Source organism: Pristiophorus japonicus, chromosome 18, assembly GCF_044704955.1.
Source record: "Pristiophorus japonicus isolate sPriJap1 chromosome 18, sPriJap1.hap1, whole genome shotgun sequence".
In the NCBI taxonomy this organism is placed as follows: Eukaryota; Metazoa; Chordata; class Chondrichthyes; family Pristiophoridae; genus Pristiophorus; species Pristiophorus japonicus.
The window spans coordinates 91824112-91843825 of NC_091994.1; the positions used below are offsets into that span (position 1 = coordinate 91824112).

At 46.4% G+C, this 19714-nt stretch overlaps 1 protein-coding gene across 1 annotated transcript in view; it reads left to right on the forward strand.

Moving 5' to 3' along the window:
* The window catches only part of acap3a (ArfGAP with coiled-coil, ankyrin repeat and PH domains 3a), a 355855-nt gene extending 351575 nt beyond the window's left edge, over positions 1-4280 (forward strand). The window contains exons 23-24 of the mRNA XM_070860337.1: positions 1795-1905; positions 3616-4280. Coding sequence (XP_070716438.1) covers positions 1795-1905; positions 3616-3763 — 259 coding nt within the window. The 3' untranslated portion in view covers positions 3764-4280. The remainder of the gene's footprint in view (positions 1-1794; positions 1906-3615) is intronic.
* The last annotated feature ends 15434 nt before the right edge of the window (positions 4281-19714 follow it).

Genomic DNA, 19714 nt, shown 5'->3' on the forward strand with positions numbered 1-19714 from the left:
GGTCCCTTTAAATTTCTGCGCGGTGCGGTATTTACAATATAAAAGCCGGTGTGCGGCCCGTGCGGGACCTTGCAGATGATTGCGCGTGCACGCAGCTTAGCGAGAACATTGTTTGTGTACCACCCCCCCCCCCCCTTTCATTGGCTGTCGAGCCTTCAGGCGCCTAGCTCCCAAGCAGTGGAATTAACCCTCTCTGCCTCGTCGCCTTCCCACCTGCCCTTCTTCCTCTAAACCCACGTGCTTGACACAAATCTTTCGATCACCCCCCTTTAATGCCTTTTTCTTCAGCTTAGTCTCTGTTATTCTCTTTTCCTCGTGTTTCTGTGAAGTTCCCTGGATGTTTTGCGACATTAAAGGCACTTGATCAATGCAAGTTGATGTTGTTGTTGTAGCCTGGCAACAGATTCATAAAATTCTTGTCTCTTTAGGCCAATCAGATTTGTCGGATTTCAGCTTTTGTGCTGTGACGATGACATTACAGTCATAGAGCTCAAACATCAGAGACAGCTTTATAAACTGTAATATTAACCAGAATAAAGCAGTCAAGATAGTGTGTAATGAAATGTATGCTTTCCCTGTGTTTGAACTGTTGTCTTCCCCCCTCCTATCCTCTCCTTTATTTGCTCTTTGTTACATTTCTACTTTTTAACTTTTATTTTCTACTTTTTCTAAGTTTAAATCTTTTTCACATAACTTTTTCTGACCTCTTGCTCCAGCCTCCAGTTTTGGAGGGGAGAATAAATATGAAAAATTGTAATTTGGACTCGAAACACTCTTTTTTTTTTCAGCCCAAGTATCATAGAATCATAGAATTACTGCAGCACGGAAGGAGGCCATTCGGCCCATCGAGTCTGTGCCAGCTCCAGCTCTTTCAAAGAGCCCAAGACTGACATGGTCAATCCGTGACACACTTTTATGTGTCAATCGGAAAACGGCTACAGACTAATAAATATAACCTCATAAGAACAGGAGAAGGCCATTCCGCCCCTTGAGCCTGTTCCGCCATTCACTTACATCATGACTGTTCTATACCTTAACTCCATTTACCCGCCTTGATTCCATATCCCTCGATACCCTTGCCGAACAAAAATCCATCGATCTCAGATTTGAAATTTTCAATTGACCCCCCAGCCTCAACAGCTTTTTTTGGGGGGGGGGAAGAGTTCCAGGTTTCCACTACCCTTTGTGTGAAGAAATACTTGTCGTTGACATCACTCCCGGAAAGCCTCACTCTAGTTTTAAAGGTTATAGAGTCATAGAAGCTTACAGCACGGAAGGAGGCCATTTCGGCCCATCGTGTCCGTGCCGGCCAACAAGAGGCTATCCAGTCTAATCCCACTTTCCAGCTCTAAGTCTGTAACCCTGCAAGTTACGACACTTCAGGTGCACATCCAAGTACTTTTTAAATGTGGTGAGGGTTTCTGTCTCTACCACCCTTTCAGGCAGTGAGTTCCAAACCCCCACAACCCTCTGGCGTGAAGAAATTTCCCCTCAAATCCCCTCTAAACCTTCTACCAATTACTTTAAATTTATGCCCCCTGCTTGTTGACCCCTCTGCTAAGGGAAATAGGCCCTTTCTATCCATTATATCTCGGCGCCTCATAATTTTATACACCTCAATGAGATCGCCCCTCAGCCTGCCCCTTTGTTCTGGACTCTCTCAGAGCCGTAAACTTGCGTGCCGCGCACCTTGGGATGTTTTATTGCGTTAAAGATGCTATATAAATGTAAGTTGTTGTTGCTGAGGGTAAATGTGAAGCAGCGTTTTCTCACCCTGTATAACTCTCCTTACAGCCAGGTTTGCCTCTTTCTCAAACGAGGAGCCAGTCAGAACGCAGTGGATGATGACGGACAGGATCCACTCAGCATTGCTGTGCAAGCAGCCAACGCGGACATAGTGACACTGTGAGTATCTTTCTCCTGCCTTCACTCCCGCTGTTTGGGAACAGTTACCATGCTTCTAACCTGCATTTTAGATTGTTTATAGTTAAGAGCCATTGTAACTGTTTCCACTTTGAAAATCCTCATTTCCAATTTTATTTGACTCAGCAACAATGGTTACTATTATCAAGTGTTAAAAAGTGCTGCTTATGACCAAGTGAAAGTTGGTGAATTGTGCAATACTTTCCAAGTTCCACATTTCCCATTGTTCTACTGTTGGTGCAGTGACCTCTGATGGATCCCTGCAGTATCTCACAATGCACCCAGATTGGGCACTCTATTGAGGTTATCTGTTTAACATAGTTACCTGCAGGCACAGTTCCCTCAAGCCTATCAGGAGGCATACTGAGCCAAATTTCTCCGGGAGGCCCAGGAATTACCCTTTTGAGGCATGGTCAGAGGGCACAGGTGGCAGATCTGCCTCCTCCCTCCCTATCGGAATTTCCTGCGGATATCTCCTCTCGGCCCAGCCAGCCCCTGCCTCATTTTCTTGCTGCCCCCTTTTGGCAGTTGCCGTGGAGATGCGCCCAGGGCCCGAGTGGAATTTTGGGCCCTTCGCCAGCGGGGTCTTCCTGAAGCGCAGCCTAAATTCCTAAATCCGACTGTATAGGAGGACTGGAAAGGATGCGTGTGGACAGGTGGTGAAGGGCGGGATCAGGCTTGGCTCTGAGGCTTTCCGCAGTCAAATGGCTATTGACACTCGGGTTGATTCGAACTTCCAGCGGTGGCAGAGAGTAGGCGGTCGGTGATCAACTGCTGGTTATATTCCTCACCTTTCTATTGACTCCAATGGAGAGGGAAACTGGGTGTGATGTATAATGGCCAGCTACTTGTTTTCTGCCACTGTTGAAGGTTAAAATCAGCCCTTCATGGTCTAGGCTAATGTACAAGGAATAGCCTATTAGATGAGAAGGCCAATTAGGCAGTTTTGTCCCCCCCTCAAAAACTCAATTGAGACTATCCAAAGATTTCACAAAGCAGGGAGACGAGACTGATTCCTGGGGCGACAGGATTGTCGTATGAGGAGAGATTGGGTCGACTAGGCCTGTATTCACTAGAGTTTAGAAGAATGAGAGGGGATCTCATTGAAACGTATAAAATTCTGACGGGGCTGGACAGACTGGATGCGGGGAGGGTGTTTCGCCTGGCTGGGAAGTCTAGAACAAGGGGTCACAGTCTCAGGATACCGGGTAGGAAATTTAGGACCGAGATGAGCAGAAATGTCTTCACTCAGAGGGTGGTGAACCTGTGAAATTCTCTACCACAGAAGGTTGTGGGGGCCAAGTCACTGAATATATTTAAGAAGGAGATAGATAGATTTCTAGACAAAAAAGGCATCAAGGGGTATGGGGAGAAAGCGGAACTATGATGTTGAGATAGAGGATCAGCCATGATCATATTGAATGGCGGTGCAGGCTCGAGGGGCCGAATGGCCTACTCCTGCTCCTATTTTTCTATGTTTCTACTTTCATTCAATTAATCTGAGCCAGATTTGAGCCCAGGTTTCATAGGGGAAGGGTGATCCTCTAACCCACGCTGCCACCCAGGTCCCCAAATTAAGATGATAACGTTCACCTTGGGAGGATTTGACGTTTTTCCCTCTGAAGAACTGTGTCGCCATCCTCGCCTGTGTTGTACTTGAGAAATGCTAACTTACTATCTCTTTGCCCACAGATTGCGACTGGCAAGAATGAATGAAGAGATGCGGGAGACCGAAGGCCCGTTTGGCCAGCCAGGTCAATATCCTAGCAGCAGTCCCACTGAGCTTCAGTACAGGAAGTGCATACAGGAGTTTATCAGCCTTAAGATAGATGAATGCTAGGAAAACAGCCCTAAATATCCTGACCGGGTCATGTAGGGATGATAACTGGGCCTCTTTTGATGATACATTTCTCTTGTGGATGGTGTTTTGGAGGGCAATGAGCTATTTTCTTTATGACTGTGTGTACAGCTGGCATTGATGGTGAAAGAGGAAAAGGACAGTGCTTAACATTTATTTAGTGTGAACAGGTGGCTATCCTTTCTTAACATTTTTCAGTTTTAATGTGATTTCTGTAAAGCATGGAACTAATTAGTAATTCACAAACATTCCACACTCTCGTATGGGTTAGTAATGGAGCACCCTTGGTGGCTCGGTGGGTGAATGTACTCCATTGCATGATACTGACCCATAAAGACCAGCAGCTTCCAAGTCTTTACTGAACAGGCTGATCTCACTAGGTCCGAGTAGAGGTGCTACAATCGGTCTCAATCCCTCTGGGCTAGGAAGGGGGGCATTCAACCAGGGTCCCCTTTCCTGCTGGCTACCTAGTGACCCCCCTGCTAGGAAGTGCTGTAGATGTTGGGTCATGGACAGGATTGGGCTCGGCATTGATGCCCCAACCTGTTCAGAGTTCTGCCAACACCCATCGTCAGAGAGTTGCTGGCAGCTGTGGAACTGTATGTCATGAGTCAGTGACTTCTAGAGAGGAAGGGTGTGTGTGGGGGGGCGGGGCGGGGGGGGGGGGTGGGTGGGGAGAAGGGAAGGAAAGGAAACTGCGAGGGGGATCGAGAGTTCATTGAACAGTCTTCAAATCAGAAGGGAATCTCCTTCGCTCCAATTAAGAGTGGTGATGCTAAGTTGAGTTTGAGTGCTGTAGACTACTGGCCTGGAGCACAAGTCAACAACCTAATGTTTTTATATAAAATCCTAAATAGTCTTTACATTATTGCCCATGATGAAGAATTGGTCATTTCTTAATAGCTGGGTTTTTAAAAGATCACCATTTTTAATGTCATTTTCCTTGGCTCCTTTCGATAAGATTCTGTTGATACCCTGCGGAGCGGGCGGACTGGGTGTGAACATCAGCCAAGGCTAATGTTCACACCCTCACTTGACACGATGCATTACCAATCTTACCCAGGTCAGCTGCCTTGCCATCTGCAGGCAAGCGGTGTGGCCAATATTCATGATTCTCGACGGGGAGTCCAGATCAGTGTCCCAAGTGGGACTCTCACGATGGCACCAAAGGAGGTGGAGATTGAGAGTTTTGGTAATACAGGCTCGAGGGGCCAAATGGCCTACTCCTGCTCCTATTTCTTATGATACCAGGGAAAATTGAGATGTTTGGCTGAGGGTTTCCTTCAGCAGCTTCTGCTGGCCGGAGATGGGCATTGGTAGTTGCCATGGATACAACCCTGCTTACGAGTCGATCTCTAAGCTGAGTCCAAGAAGTATGTCCCAGGAAGCTCATTTGGGAGTACATTACAATGAAATAAAGATTTTTTTTTTAAAGCACGGGCGGAGGGGAGGAGGTTAATGAAGATAATTGGCATTTAGCAACCAAGCCTGTCAGTGGAAAATTAGACTTATTCCGAATCCTTTGTTTCTAATGGAGATTGTTACACAAGCCACCAAATAAACCAATTAAATTATGAGCAAACCCTTCTCTGCTTTCACCAATGCCGTGATATCACTGTACAGGGCTAACTATGTCTGAGGCTGTCTGTTAGGTTTAGATGAGAAACCCAGAAGTCGTGTGCTCAGATTTGGTTTTTGCATTTGGTGCTGCAGAACTCGTTGCCTCGGTTACAGAGAAAAAAATCCATTCAGGCACATTGGGAAGATTAAACAGCAAGTGCATGCCAAGCAGGATATCGTCCCATGGGGCTCACTTTAATAACATCAGCAGTTTCTAAACAGCCAGTTTTAGCTTCTCGATGAATGACTATTAAATAACTTGAAATGGCAACTAAACATTACTTTATACTATATTTGACTTTTCTACAGCGAAGAAATTCAATGGAATAGCTAAGTGTTGAGCCATATGAACTACTTTGATCTTTTGACCAATCAGACATTGCTTTATTAAGATGCTGCAACCTGAGCAGTTGGGAAGGCAGTTGATTGGGTTCCATGGTAACACTGACCTTATGTTTAATCTTGATGGTAATTATTAAAATCAGACCAGGTGAGCTGGGGTCAAAGTGTAGGACGAATTCTGGCCTTGTGCCTGTACAGTAAGTGTTGTTTATTGATTTGTATTGCTTGGTTTTAAAACAAAAAGCTGGTTGGTTACAAGTCTCTGTTTCTCGAAACAGAATCACACGTTTTAGGGGAAAAAAGAGTTCTGTAAATATTAAAATGGAGTTTTGTTCTGGTTGGGACAATTTATTTAAAATGAAATAGAATATGAATTAGATTATATGTATAAAACAACTTTGTGCACTTTTCCTACCTACAGTATTGTTTTCTGTTACACTTTGTGAATTCTCTCAACAGTGGAAGTATTGTTTTAAGTGTTTATTTATATGACTTGCCCAGAGGAATAGTGCAATGAAAAAAAAATCAATACAGGTAACTGTGTTTATTGTTGGAGATTTGTGTTTTTTTTGGTAACACCATAGAGTGTATTTTTTTAAATTGACACACTTTGTTTTGTATCGGCACAGTACAGGCATAAAATGTCTCTGAGCTTTTATTTAGTGTGACGCACCTGTGCAGATTTCTACCGCTTTGTTTAGCGTAGATCACTAGAGCACACGGCAAGTTCTCAATAGGTCAATTTTACTGCGTTTTGTGAAAGCTGTTTGATTTGCAACAAAGCCTGGGTCTACGGGATCCCGACAGGTACAGTTTCAACAAAAAAAAAAGCAACAAAAAAAATGTTTTCATTTTGAAATTTTTATCTTGTCCTTTTTGTGTATGGAGCAACGTTTTCAAACTGATTTGTGATACCCGACATCTCTAATTAAACGCTGTGCATAACAAGGTTTCGTAGTCTAATGCAAGATGCTTACAAGCTGGTGGTGTGTCTTTGGGCAGAAAGCAACAGTATAAAGCGCTGACACTGATTATAACCGTCTCCCCTCGCCCATGGACCTCAGCCCACTTACTGCTCCATGTGTCTCTGGGTGTTCAGTCAGAGCTGTAAGAATTGGCAGAGCTGGAATTCAGCACTGTTTCCTGTCCCCCGCTTGCTCTCCACTGAGAGCAAAGCAAGTAGATGCTGTTAGGAGATGGTGCTGGGATCAATCGCACAAACAGAAACCTCCCACCTTTGAACCCAAGGACTCGCCATGTGAGCAATCTTGGTTGCAGACTCCCACCTTCTCACACTGCAGTACAGCATGCTGGACCCGGGGTATCTGAATGAGAAACTGATCGGGATTGTGGCCCTTTGACAAAATGTCAGCGAGTAACTTTGATGCAATGGTCACATGGCACTCATGCAGCCAGCCGTTGATTCTACACACACATCAGACCCTGCCGAAGTTGCACTACTTCACGACTGTTCCAAAATTCAGCATGTCAAGAAATCATTTCATTTGGTCATCCACACGGGATCGTTAGGCAGAAATGTACCTGGAGTGGACAATCAGTAGGCCTCAGACTTCAAACAATGCACTTTCAGGAATATTGATCCTGATTCAGAAATTCTGACCTGCCTGCCTTTGTAACACTGGCATGTGTACCTGTTAGTGAGAGTGACCAGTTCCTTTGCTCTCTCAAAGCTGCAGTACTGTACTTACAAGCTGGATGCACCTCTTATGGGGTTCATTTTAAACCAAACTGGTCTTTTTTTCTGAATCCTCCCAACTATTTCTGAGACTGTATTTTTAAGCCTCTACACTTATTGAAGTCCCTGTGTTTCATTGCCTGCTGTTGGCTATATCACCTTTCCTTCTTTTCCATGAGGTTTAATCTTAGCAATGAATTGTAATGTATCTAGTGTCCTAATAATATTTCAAATTTCACCCTTAATGCAAGAATCTTTTTTGAGTTTTCAACATGAGTCTGGCTGGCAATGTGATTGAGTGCTGGATGTGTGACTGAAAATCACAATCAAAGCTACCCCGAACTATGAGGCCCAAAAATCTAATGATCTGATCAAATAATTTCATTTGACAAGGAAAGAGTCAAGCTGATTACAATAGTGCCGCCTCCAAGTCCCTGACAGTCTAGCGAGGGACCTCCTGGTCTCTGACCCAAAGCACGCGTCTCACCAGCATCTGTTGTGCTGAGATTAAGGAGTTTCTGTTTATTCATCAGGCTGATGGGTAGTGCTGTCAAGATGCAAATAATTCTCTTTTTTTCCCTCTCTCTCTGGCGGAAACCATTGGCCCAGAGCCAAGCCTCTTCAAACACGCCGCGTGCAACATTTACATTCTGTGCTGCCACCAGAGACAGATCTCAAACTGTAATAAATGAGGGCAGCACTTGTGCCTCCAGCCACTGCAGGGAAGGCCCCCTGAGCGGCTGTTGTTAAAGCCGTCTGGGTAATGGGTAATAGGGGCGCTGTATCGGTGATTATAGGTTTGAGCAATGATGGAGTGCATGCTCTCCTCTAGAGTGAGCTGCACAATTCTAAGGGGAAAAACTTGCTCTTTCACCCTTGAGAACCATCTGTTTTGCTGAGGCTTAACAATTTTCATTCAGATTGTGTTAATATTTATCCTGCACGGGCTTAGAAAGAAGATAGCACAACTTGTGTACAGTATGGTCAGAAATACTGACCAGCTTGTTTGAATGAGTAGGAGGAATGCAGTGTGCTTGCGAGTGTGTTGTCTGAGGTGAGAATCTGCTGAATGGACCCGCTGACCAAGTATAGTTTCGTCTCTTTTGCACCTTCTCACTATATCACAGAAACCAATCAATTTAAAACATTCTCCTGCAACCACCCTTTACTCTCAACTTGCAAATAATCATTTTAGAAGCAGGAATAGATTTTGTCCAAAATGGGATACGGCTGTTTGCGTTGGAGTTAGTAGTACAGTCGTCCGAGGTGAAAGGGACAGGAAGGTTTGAGCCGGGCACAATTTATACTCTGCACAGCACTGGTCACATGCTGCCCTCTGAGCTGCTCCACCACAACTTGCAATTTTCGCTCAGTATAGGTCTGCTCGTGTTTGGAGGCCCAATTCTGACATAGATGCAACATTCAAACTTGTTTTGCTCCTATAAATGTTATGCTCATCAAGGTGGGGAATAGGACACTTTCTCATTTTCCGACACCCACTGTCCCGACCAAGCACACTCAGGCCAGGAACAGAACAGTTCGGAATCGGCAAACGCTCCCCACCCTGCCCCCACCTCACATGGAGACACTGCCCCACCATACTGCACCCAAGCTGTCTGCGAGCGAGCGAATGGGTGACGTGGGCAGTTCAATGGGCCTGCTCACATTTCTTCCACAATAGGACCTTGACAAAGAGAGACTTTCACCTCAGCAGTGCTGGACTGCATCAGGAAGTGAAAGGCCCGTGTCTAAGGCACTGGATCACCTAGTGCCCAGCTACAACCTGCCTGCAGGGGTCAGGGTGAATGTAGTGTACGCACTTACACAGGAACCCACACAGCTTCGTTATCATCGCACTACCATTTGTAAGCTTAGCGTTTTTTTTTTAAAAGACCAAGTGTTGGAATTTTATGTCACTTTTTCTTCCACGCCAGAACGAGCCACAATACCACACCCTGAAAATGGGCTTATTATTGGGAATTAACTGCTGCAGGTTTAAAATACACTATTTTTAATGGTTTTATTCTAACAATCATTTATTTACTTCGCGCCACAATTGGCGAGACTGTTACTTCCTGCCAAAAGACTGGAGAAAGACACAAATAATGTAAATAAATAGACAGCTGGATCTGCTACTGAATTAACGGAAAGAAAGTTCAGATTTAAAGGCTGGATTCCCCCCTCCCCTGCTGGCTCAATTTGTAAACGTACCGCCCCGTGTGGAACCGAGCCATTCGGAGCAGGAATGTCCAGGTTCAAGCCGGAGTTGACTCATTTTCAGTGGTTGGGTGCCAGAGTTGGGCCTCGGTTCTGGTGGGAGGCGGGGAGGGAGGAGGGGGTGAGTGGGGAGGAGTACGAATTCTCCCTCCTGATCACTGGCCAGTGACCCCTGCTGTAAAAAGGCAGCTGGGCATTGGGCGACGACAGGATCAGGCTGAGCCGTCGCACTCCCCGGTTGAATAGCCCGGCGAGCACTCACTTGACGGACGGGCGAAGGGCTGGGCTGGCAGGCAGCACCATGTAGCCCGCGAGTCGGTGTCTTCAGGAGGGAAGATACTGCGGGGAGAGGGGGGAGGGGGGAGGTAGGGATGGGGAAACCAAATGGATAGTCAGAAGTTAATGCCAAAAGGTGAATTGGCAAAACACGACAGCTACTTATGTGTGTGTGTGTGTGTGTGTGTTAGATATTGCAGAAAGTGCAAACCTGCATTTTAAGTAAAGTTATTGTGAAAAGTATGTAGAAATGCTGTAGGACGGAGTCTTGCTGTACAGCTGTAAATATGCTACGCAACTTAACCCTGTCACTGCCTGCTTTGTCATGAGCTTGTGCTAGCTTTCTCTTGTCTGTACTGAATGTTGTACTCAGACTGATCCATTCTGGAGCTGAATATCTTTGTACAATTTACACTTTTGACTGTTGCCTTGTGTCTGCTTTCTTATTGTCTTTTGAAATACTGTTAATAAACTCGGTTTGAAATCCTAACCTCAACTGGTGCTCTCCGCTTTCTCTTCCCAGCTCACTTCACTCCAGATTTCCTCCTTACAATTGTGTGCACGTTTGTTATCGCAACCCCTCCTCAACACATTGCACCAGGACGGAAGCCCCTCGGTATTGTCTGAATACAGTGACTAACTCATTCTACTGCTCTTGCGTGAACTCTAGGGTCAAAGCCCTCCCTCCCTCATCTCTCTGGATCACTGTCAACATTCAGGCCCTGGGTCATCATCTTAGGCAGTCCCTCGGAGTCGAGGATGACTTGCTTCCACACTAAAAATGAGTCCTCAAGTGCCTGAAGAGTCCAATGCGGGACCCACAGTCTCTGTCACAGGTGGGGCAGGCGGTGGTTGGAGGAATGGGGGGTTGGGGTGCCTGGGTTGCCACGCGCTCCTTCCGTTGTCGATGCGTGGCTTCAGCTTGCTCTCAGCGAAGAGACTCGAGATGTTCAGTGCCTTCCCAGATGCTTTTTCTCCACTTAGGGCGGTTTTGAGCCCGGGATTCCCAGGTGTCGGTGGGGACGTTTCACTTTTTCAAGAAGGCTTTGAGGGTATCCTTGAAGCATTTCCTCTGCCCCCTGGGGCTCGCTTGCCGTGTCAGAGCTCCGAGTAGAGTGCTTGTTTTGGGAGCCTCGTGTCAGGCATGCGGATGATGTGGCCCGCCCAACAGAGCTGATGGAGTGTGGCCAATTCTTTGATGCTGAGGATGTTGGCCTAAGTGAGAACACTGACGTTGGTGCACCTATCCTGCCAATGGATTTGCAGAATCTTGCAAAGGCAGCGTTGGTGATACTTCTCCAGTGTTTTGAGGTGCCTACTGTACATAATCCATGTCTCTGAGCCACATAGGAGTGCGGGTATCACCACTGCCCTGTAGACCATGAGCTCGGTGCCGGGTTTGAGATCCTGGTCTTCAAACACTCTCTTCCTCAGGCTACCGAAGGCTGCACTGGCACACTGAGGCCCTGGGTGATCCACAATTTGCAGCTGCAGAATTTCCCCCCTGCCATTTTCCCCTTTTCATTTGCCTATCAACCGTGGCAGCAATCTGGCCTGAGTCAGAAGGTTGTGTGTGCATCGTCCCACTCCAGAGACTTGAGCATTAAAACTAGGCTGACACTCCAGTGCAGTACTGAGGGAGCGCTGCACTGTCAGAGGTGTCATCTTTTAGAAGAAGTGCAGAGGAATTCTCCCGGTGTCCTGGCCAATATTTATCCCTCAATCAACATCACGAAAAGAGATTACCTGCTCATTATCACGTTGCAGGTTGTGGGAGCATGCTGTGCACACATTGGCTGCTGTGTTTCCTACATTACAGCAGTGACTACACTTCAAAAATACGTAATTGGGTGTAAAGCGCTTTGGGGCGTCCTTAGGTCGTGAAAGACGCTATATAAATGTAAGGTTTTTTTTCTCGCCAAGCTGTTTTCCCTGTGGAGCCATTACTGGTGCTCTGTTGGGTGACATAATCCCCATCAATCTGCAGCTCTCCAAACACCATGAGCTTCACACCGAGCGCACTTCAGCTGCGCCTGCGGTGAGCGAGGAGTGAAATGCACGGGGTTTTATGTAACTCGGCCACCCTTAGCTGCTTCACTCACTGGCTTCGCAAACACTCCAATCCGACTTGACAGGTTGAAGTGTGCAAGGTGTGAAATACACGGGGTTCCACCAAACTGCAGATCAATAAGACATTAGAAGCTTGGTGTGAACATAGACACCATTTGGACTCCAAACACCAGGTGTTGGTATCAGTGCGCCAGGCATCGGTTGCTCGCGGTCTCACCTCGCTCGGTGAAGAGTCGGATGAGACAGCACGCTGTTGGGTGCCTCCTGATCCAGTGCATGGGGACTCGGAGGCTATGCCCTGTAAATCGCTTCAAACAATTTAAAATACAGAATATTTTTGTAAAAAAAAATTCACACCAGTCCTATTTTATGCAGTATTTAAAAAAATATATTCCGTTTCAGATGTCCCCAAACCCTGAACAGATTGACTCCAAACCCTGGACAGATTGATCCCAAACCCTGGATAGATTGACCCCAAACCTTGGACAGATTGATCCTAAACCCTGGACAGATTGACCCCAAACCCTGGACAGATTGACCCCAAACCCTGGACAGATTGATCCCCAACCCTGGACATATTGACCCCAAACCCTGAATAGATTGACCCCAAACCCTGGACAGATTGACCCCAAACCCGAGATAGATTGATCCCAAACCCTGGACAGATTGACCCCAAACCCTGGACATATTGACCCCCAACCCTGGACATATTGACCCCAAACCCTGGACAGATTGATCCCAAACCCTGGACATATTGACCCCAAACCCTGGACAGATTGACCCCAAACCCTGGATAGATTGACCCCCATATTCTCGCGCGCAAGAGGTCCTTCCAGCGTAGAGATCAAGAGTTCAAATCTACGTGCACAATGATGCAGCGAATGTGTTTGGTGGCCTATTGATAGATTAAGATATTGGACAGAGGTACACGGTGTTGTACTCGGTACAAAGTTGATCTCAGACAGAGGTTAGATATGCCGCCATTCGGAAGACAAAGGCATTGGAAAGACACGGGTCCAGATCAGCAGGGAACGAGCTGAATGTGAATGCTATTGGGGAAAAAAAACAGCATAAAAGTAGAGCAGACAGCAAATATCTGAAGTCTGTGATCAAACCAGGGGCTGAGCGCCAGGAGGGAGAAGAGATACTGCTACTTGAGGTTATGTTGGGCCTAAATTGCCTCCCGTTGTGATTTGAATTCACATCTGGTGTGGGTAGTGTCAGCTGTGGCTCAGTGGGCAGCACACTCGCCTCTGAGTCAGAAGGTTGTAGGTTTAAGTCCTACTCCATGGTTGGCTGACACTCAGTGCTGAGGGAGCGCTGCACTGTCGGAGGTGCCTTCTTTCAGATGAGAAGTTAAGCTCTCTCAGGTGGACGTAAAAGATCCCCATGGCACTATTTTGAAGAAGAGCAGGGGACCCGGTGTCCTGGCCAATATTTATCCCTCAATCAATATAACAAAAAAACAGATTATCTCGTCATTATCACATTGCTGTTTGTGGGAGCTTGCTGTGCGCAAATTGGCTGCAGCGTTTCCCACATTACAACAGTGACCACACTTCAAAAGCACTTCATTAGCTGCAAAAGGCTTTGAGGCGTCCGGTGGTCGTGAAAGGTGCTATAAATGCGAGTCTTTAACTGAATTTAGTCTCCTTTAAACTCATCCATCCCGATAGATATTCCTCATTTTGCCTCACTTAGAAATTCGTCATGAATCCAGTCTCCACATGGCTCTATAGTTTCTGGGACCAATGATACTTTGTAAAAGACGGCAACATAAAGCACATTACAGGTACTAAAGAATGAAATCAATAAAATGTCAGGTTCCTCCCCCTTTTCATCTCCCAAGGTAGCACGCGCAAGTCAACAGAGAACTCATGGAAAAGCAAAATACTGCGGATGCTGGAATCTGAAATAAAAACAAATAATGCTGGAAATCTCAGCACGTAAGGCAGCATCTGTGGAGAGAAACAGAGTTAACGTTTCAGGTCTGTGACCCTTCGTCAGAACTGGAAAAATTCGAGATATAACAGATTCTTAAGGAAGTGCAGGGCCAGTGAAAGGGAGAGGGGAGGGAGGACCAAAAGGGAAGGTCTGTGATAGGGTGGAAGGCAGGAGAGATTAGAGAGACAAAAGGGATGATGGGCAAAAATGAGATGGTAATGGCACTTCTGCCATTAAGATGCAAACGATGATTTTAGAACTAATGGAGTTGATAGCCAATGACCAGTAGGCTCAATTGATTGGGTCGATGAGGCCTGTATTCACTAGAGTTTAGAAGAATGAGAGGGGGGTCTCATTGAAACGTACAAAATTCTGACAGGGTTGGACAGACTGGATGCGGGGAGGATGTTTCCCCTGGCTGGGAAGTCTAGAAGTCAGGATAGGAAATTTAGGATTGAGATGAGGAGAAATTTCTTCACTCAGAGGGTGGTGAACCTGTGGAATTCTCTACCACAAAAGACTGTGGAGGCCAAGTCACTGAATATATTTAAGAAGGAGATAGATAGATTTCTAGACAAAAAAAGGCATCAAGGGGTATGGGGAGAATGCGGGAATATGGTGTTGAGATAGAGGATCAGCCATGATCATATTGAATGGTGATGCAGGCTCGAGGGGCCGAATGGCCTCGTCCCGCTCCTGGAATCCAGTGCTGACCCCAGTTGGCTCAGATTCAGATGGAAGAAGCATTGAAATCATATCAATCCTGAAACAATATGTGTGATACTGGATCATCGAAGTCTGCGGCTCAGAGGAGGCCATTCAACCCATCGTGCCTGTGCCGGTTTTCTGAAAAGAACCACGAATGTTTGAAATCTGAGACTGGAACAAAAAAAAGTGCGAGAATCCACAACAGGTCTGTCAGCAACTAACAGAAAGATAACATAATGTTTCCGCGGTGTGGGGAGTTGGAGATGGCGCCTTTTCATTGAGAAACCTCGGTGGAGAGCAAAGAGGCCACAATGCAGGACATCGAGTGGACACAGAGGCCCAGATAGATCAGCAAGTAGTGATTCGGTGACGTTAAGCCTGTCGTTTGTAGCAGAAAAGAAGAACCAAAAGGCGAGGGGTGGAGCGGGGTAAGGGGTTCCACGGTTTACAGGTCCTGGGAAAGTATGAGTGTAGGTGATGGGGCGTTGAGTCTTGATTTGAATGCAGTGAACCTTGACTAGTCTTTGTCAGTCCTATAAAGGGTCTGTTTCTGACTGTGCCAGATCTGCTGATGGGTTACACCTCATGCATTAACCTTTCTTTCTCTTTCAGACCCTGTGCATTCCCCCAGCATTTTCAGCATGTACACAGAGCTGCGCCATATGCTGCCCAGTCCCAGTATCACAAGACTGTAAATCAAAATGAAACATTCCCTTCTCCTTTTCCAAACGGTTTATAGATTGGCCTCTATCGCAAAGCTTGTGGGGTCGACCAAGAACAAAAACATCTCTGTGAGAGGTGACGGGACCTTCCTGTTTAAAATGATTTCACCTCAAATGCGGCAAATTTCTCAGGCAGTTGGTCGATGGGAAACTGCGCGTTGTAAGGCTGCTCGCCTGGTCCACTAGGGAAAGCACCTGATGTTGGCTGAATGAAAGCATCGTAGGTGATGGTAGTCATGGAAACCAGAGGCCGGGCTTGACTCAGAACCCGTCAGATTTGGTCTGTTTGGTGGCAGTAGGCCAGAAGTGATCTTTGCTGGGTACTTACAAAGTGAAAAGTTGGAGCTGAGCCATGTTTGACTTTACTGCTGGGCTGGGGGAGAGGGCCTGGACTCGAGTGTTTCAGGCTTGTCGCTGGCTGTTCGGGTATCACTGCAGGGGCTGGCCGCAAACCTCATGCTGAAGAGGCATTAAAAAGGGAAACTGCAAAATAATGAATAGCTAAGAAGCTTGTGGTAAACAAAATCTACCTAGTTAAACGAGAAACAGACAGGAAGCAAAAATTAAATGAAGTTTGACATATTAAACTGGTGATATCTTGAGATGTCACGTTGCAAAATATATTGTAACCCAGTGCAGCAGTGCTAGCAAGTGTCTTGTTATATATTCAGAAGGCAATGGACAGAGTTACTGAGGTGCACTTTACAATTAAAGTATTACTGTTAAATCTTTGCATGAATCTATCAATAAATAGAATTATAGGATGGTTATAGCACAGAAGGAGGCCATTCAGCCCGTCGAGCCCGTGCCGGCTCTCTGCTCGACCACTTCAGCGAGTGCCACTGCCCCGCCCTTTCCCCACATCCCTACAAATTATTTCCTTCGGGTACTTAGCCAATTTTCTTTTTAAAGGCACAATTGAAACCGCCTCCACCACCCTTAAAGTCTGTACTTTAAGCGCAAACGTATTCTGGCTTGTTCTCTGTAGTTTATCTCTGTTAGCTCTCAGGACCCGAATCTGTTCAGTTTCTCGCTGATCTAAAGTCACTCCCATCCAGAATCTCCAATATTCTCTCCTAGTCCGGTCCGCTCCTGCAGGCCCTGAATCTTGCCAGGCTATCGTTCTCTATCTGCTTGCAGACCCTCCAGGACTTTGCCAAACTGACGACACATGTGTGAATCACACGGTGGGTTTCAGCAGGCTCTTCAACCCTGAATGATACCACCGCCGAGCCTGGTCCTGCTCACTCCTCACCCACACACATACTTTCCACCAGGGGGCGACTGAATGCCCTCAATGGTTGCTTCAATTCCCCCTCCCAAGGCCAGGGGTCATGCCCGTGCCTGAAATCAGATAACGCAGCATATACTCATCTGGGACCTTGCTGATCCTTTTAACTCACTATCATACCATTGGGCTATGAGGAAAGATTGGAGTTGCTGAGTCTGTTATCTGTGGAACAGAGGAGGCTAAGGGGAGACCTGATTGAGGTGTATAAAATTATGAGGGGCCTGGATAGAGTGGCTAGGAAGGACCTATTTCTCTTGGCAAAGGGGTCAACAACCAGGGGGCATAGATTTAAAGTAATTGGGGGATGGTTTAGAGGAGATATGAGAGGAAATGTCTTCACCCAGAGGGGTGATGGGAGACTGGAACTCACTGCCTGAAAGGGTGGTAGAGGCAGAAACCCTCACCACATTTAAAAGATACTTGGATGTGCACTTAAAGTGCCATAATGTACAGGGCTACGGACCAAGAGCTGGAAAGTGGGATTAGGCTGGATAGCTCTTGGTCGGACGGCGTGGACACAATGGGCCGAAATGGCCTCCTTCCGTGCTGTAAATTTCTGTGATTCTATGATACCAGGCATTTGCCCATTGATCCATGGGAGAAAGCCGGTCATTCAGACTGTCCACAGGTCTTCAGTCTCCAAATTGTCCATTGCCCACATTAAAGGAATGGAAGAATTCTGACAAGTCACATAAGATAGTTTGTAATTTAAATCACATTACAATGTTGCTGGACACCTTTTTTCTTTTATTCGTTCATGGGATGTGGGCATTGCTGGCAAGGCCGGCATTTATTGCCCATCCCTAATTGCCCTCGAGAACGTGAGCTGCCACCTTGAACTGCTCCAGTCCGTGTGGTGAAGATACTACCACATTGCTGTTAGGGAGGGAGTTCCAGGATTTTGACCCAGCAATGATGAAGGAACGGCGATATATTTCCAAGTCAGGGTGATGTGTGACTTGGAGGGGAACTTGGAGGTGGTGGTGTTCCCATGCACCTGCTGCCCTTGTCCGTCTAGCCGGTAGAGGTCACAGGTTTGGGAGGTGCTGTTGAAGAAACCTTGGCGATTTGCTGTGGTGCATCTTGTCGATAGTACACACTGCAACCATGGTGTGCCGGTGGTGGTGGTGCTTTGGTCACACATAACCACCTGAATTAATTCAACATTTTCACAAGTAATCAAACTCTGAGCATCACCAGTAGCGGATCATTTCAAAATCAATGATCATTAGCTTCAACACCATTTTACTCCTTTCTCTCTCCAGTTTCTCTTTTAAATAGTTTTGTTTAATAGTGAGTGTTAATGACATCACTGGGCAACTGAACCCAACAGTGTGAGGAACCGAGCGGATTTACAGGCCGGATCTTCCAGTTGGTGCTCAGTAGGGTTTACCTGCAGCATGTGGACAGTCACAGCCTCTCCCACAGCTGCTGTCTGGTCCTAACAGCATGAGGCTAACTCCATCCTTCTCATCTCTAGGCATTGTGACATCTGTTTCCACCAAATCTATCACTGTAAGGTGCTGGCTCATGCTGCAGAATAGCTCCCAGGAGTGCTGGCTGCCCTGTGGTATTGGGCCCTAGTACCTATTCTTCATGTGTGAGCCTCGGGGGGGCAATTTTAATCCAATCCATCTTTTGGTATACTAATGGGAGTGGCTGCTGCACTGGACTTACACCCCACCCGATTTTACTCTCCATCAAAGTCAGTCTTGCTATTGAGGGAGTGCAGCGAAGGTTCACCAGACTCATTCCCAGGATGGCAGGACTGACATATGAATAAAGACTAAATCAACTAGGCTTATATTCACTGGAATTTAGAAGAATGAAAGGGGATCTCATAGAAACATATAAAATTCTGACGGGATTGGACAGGTTAGATGCAGGAAGAATGTTCCCGATGTTGGGGAAGTCCAGAACCAGAGATCACAGTCTAAGGATAAGGAGTAAGCCATTTAGGACTGAGACGAGGAGAAACTTCTTCACTCAGAGAATTGTGAACCTGTGGAATTCTCTACCACAGAAAGTTGTTGAGGCCAGGTCATTAGATATATTCAAAAGGGAGTTAGATGTGGCCCTTATGGCTAAAGGGATCAAGGGGTATGGAGAGAAAGCAGGATTGGAGTACTAAGGTTGCAAAAATGATCAGCCATGATCATATTGAGTGGTGGTGCGGGCTCGAAGGGCCGAATGGCCTATTCCTGCACCTATTTTCTATGTATTGGGCAGGGGCTGTAAAACCAGTGTTCCATGTCATTCCATTTGGTTAAAATGACCCCCTCGAGTATCAGCAGGTTGTTCGGCCTTGAGGTGCAGCACAGCCCAGCCCCATGCTGCCCTCATCTACAAATACATGCTTTCCTGCAAGGGCAATTAGACAGCGACAGGAGCAGGAAAGCTGCCCGATTACCTCCTGCCTGGCACAAGAGGCCATTTATAACAAGTTAATTTAAGACACAGTTGGTACTAAAACATAATTGAGCCTGTAAATGGAGTTTGAAAAAATTTACTTTCTCCCCGTTCCCCAGAGTCGATCTTCTCGTGTCATGTGCCATAGCACAGTTGAGGCACCAGGGGAAAAACATACTTACTGTTTTGTCTCTGCTTGTGTTATATTTCTCTTGTATTGTGTAAATTGTGGGCTGCTCTTTGTCGATCAGCAGCAGATGAGTAAATGCTGCCCCCTGCTGCTCAGTCAGCAGAATAACACAGGTGTCAGAGCTTAGGACAAGACTGCAGTTCACCACTAACTGCAGGGCCGAGATTAGGGTTCATGACAGAAATTTGAGCTAACAAATGGAGAGGAGAGCTAAAAGAACTGGGCTGGGTTAATAGATCTCATTCTGGACAACATCTAGGAATCGACCTCAGTGCTATTGAAACGGGGCTGACATTGTCAGATACCATTTGTGCCACATTAATGCTAAGTAATGGTGGCTACTTTGGGTAATCATCCACTGAGCTTGAGTGAGGTACCAGAGGGGACCACAATGGTATCCAGTGCCTCTGGAACCATACCTCATCTCCATATCCAGTGCCTCTGGAAC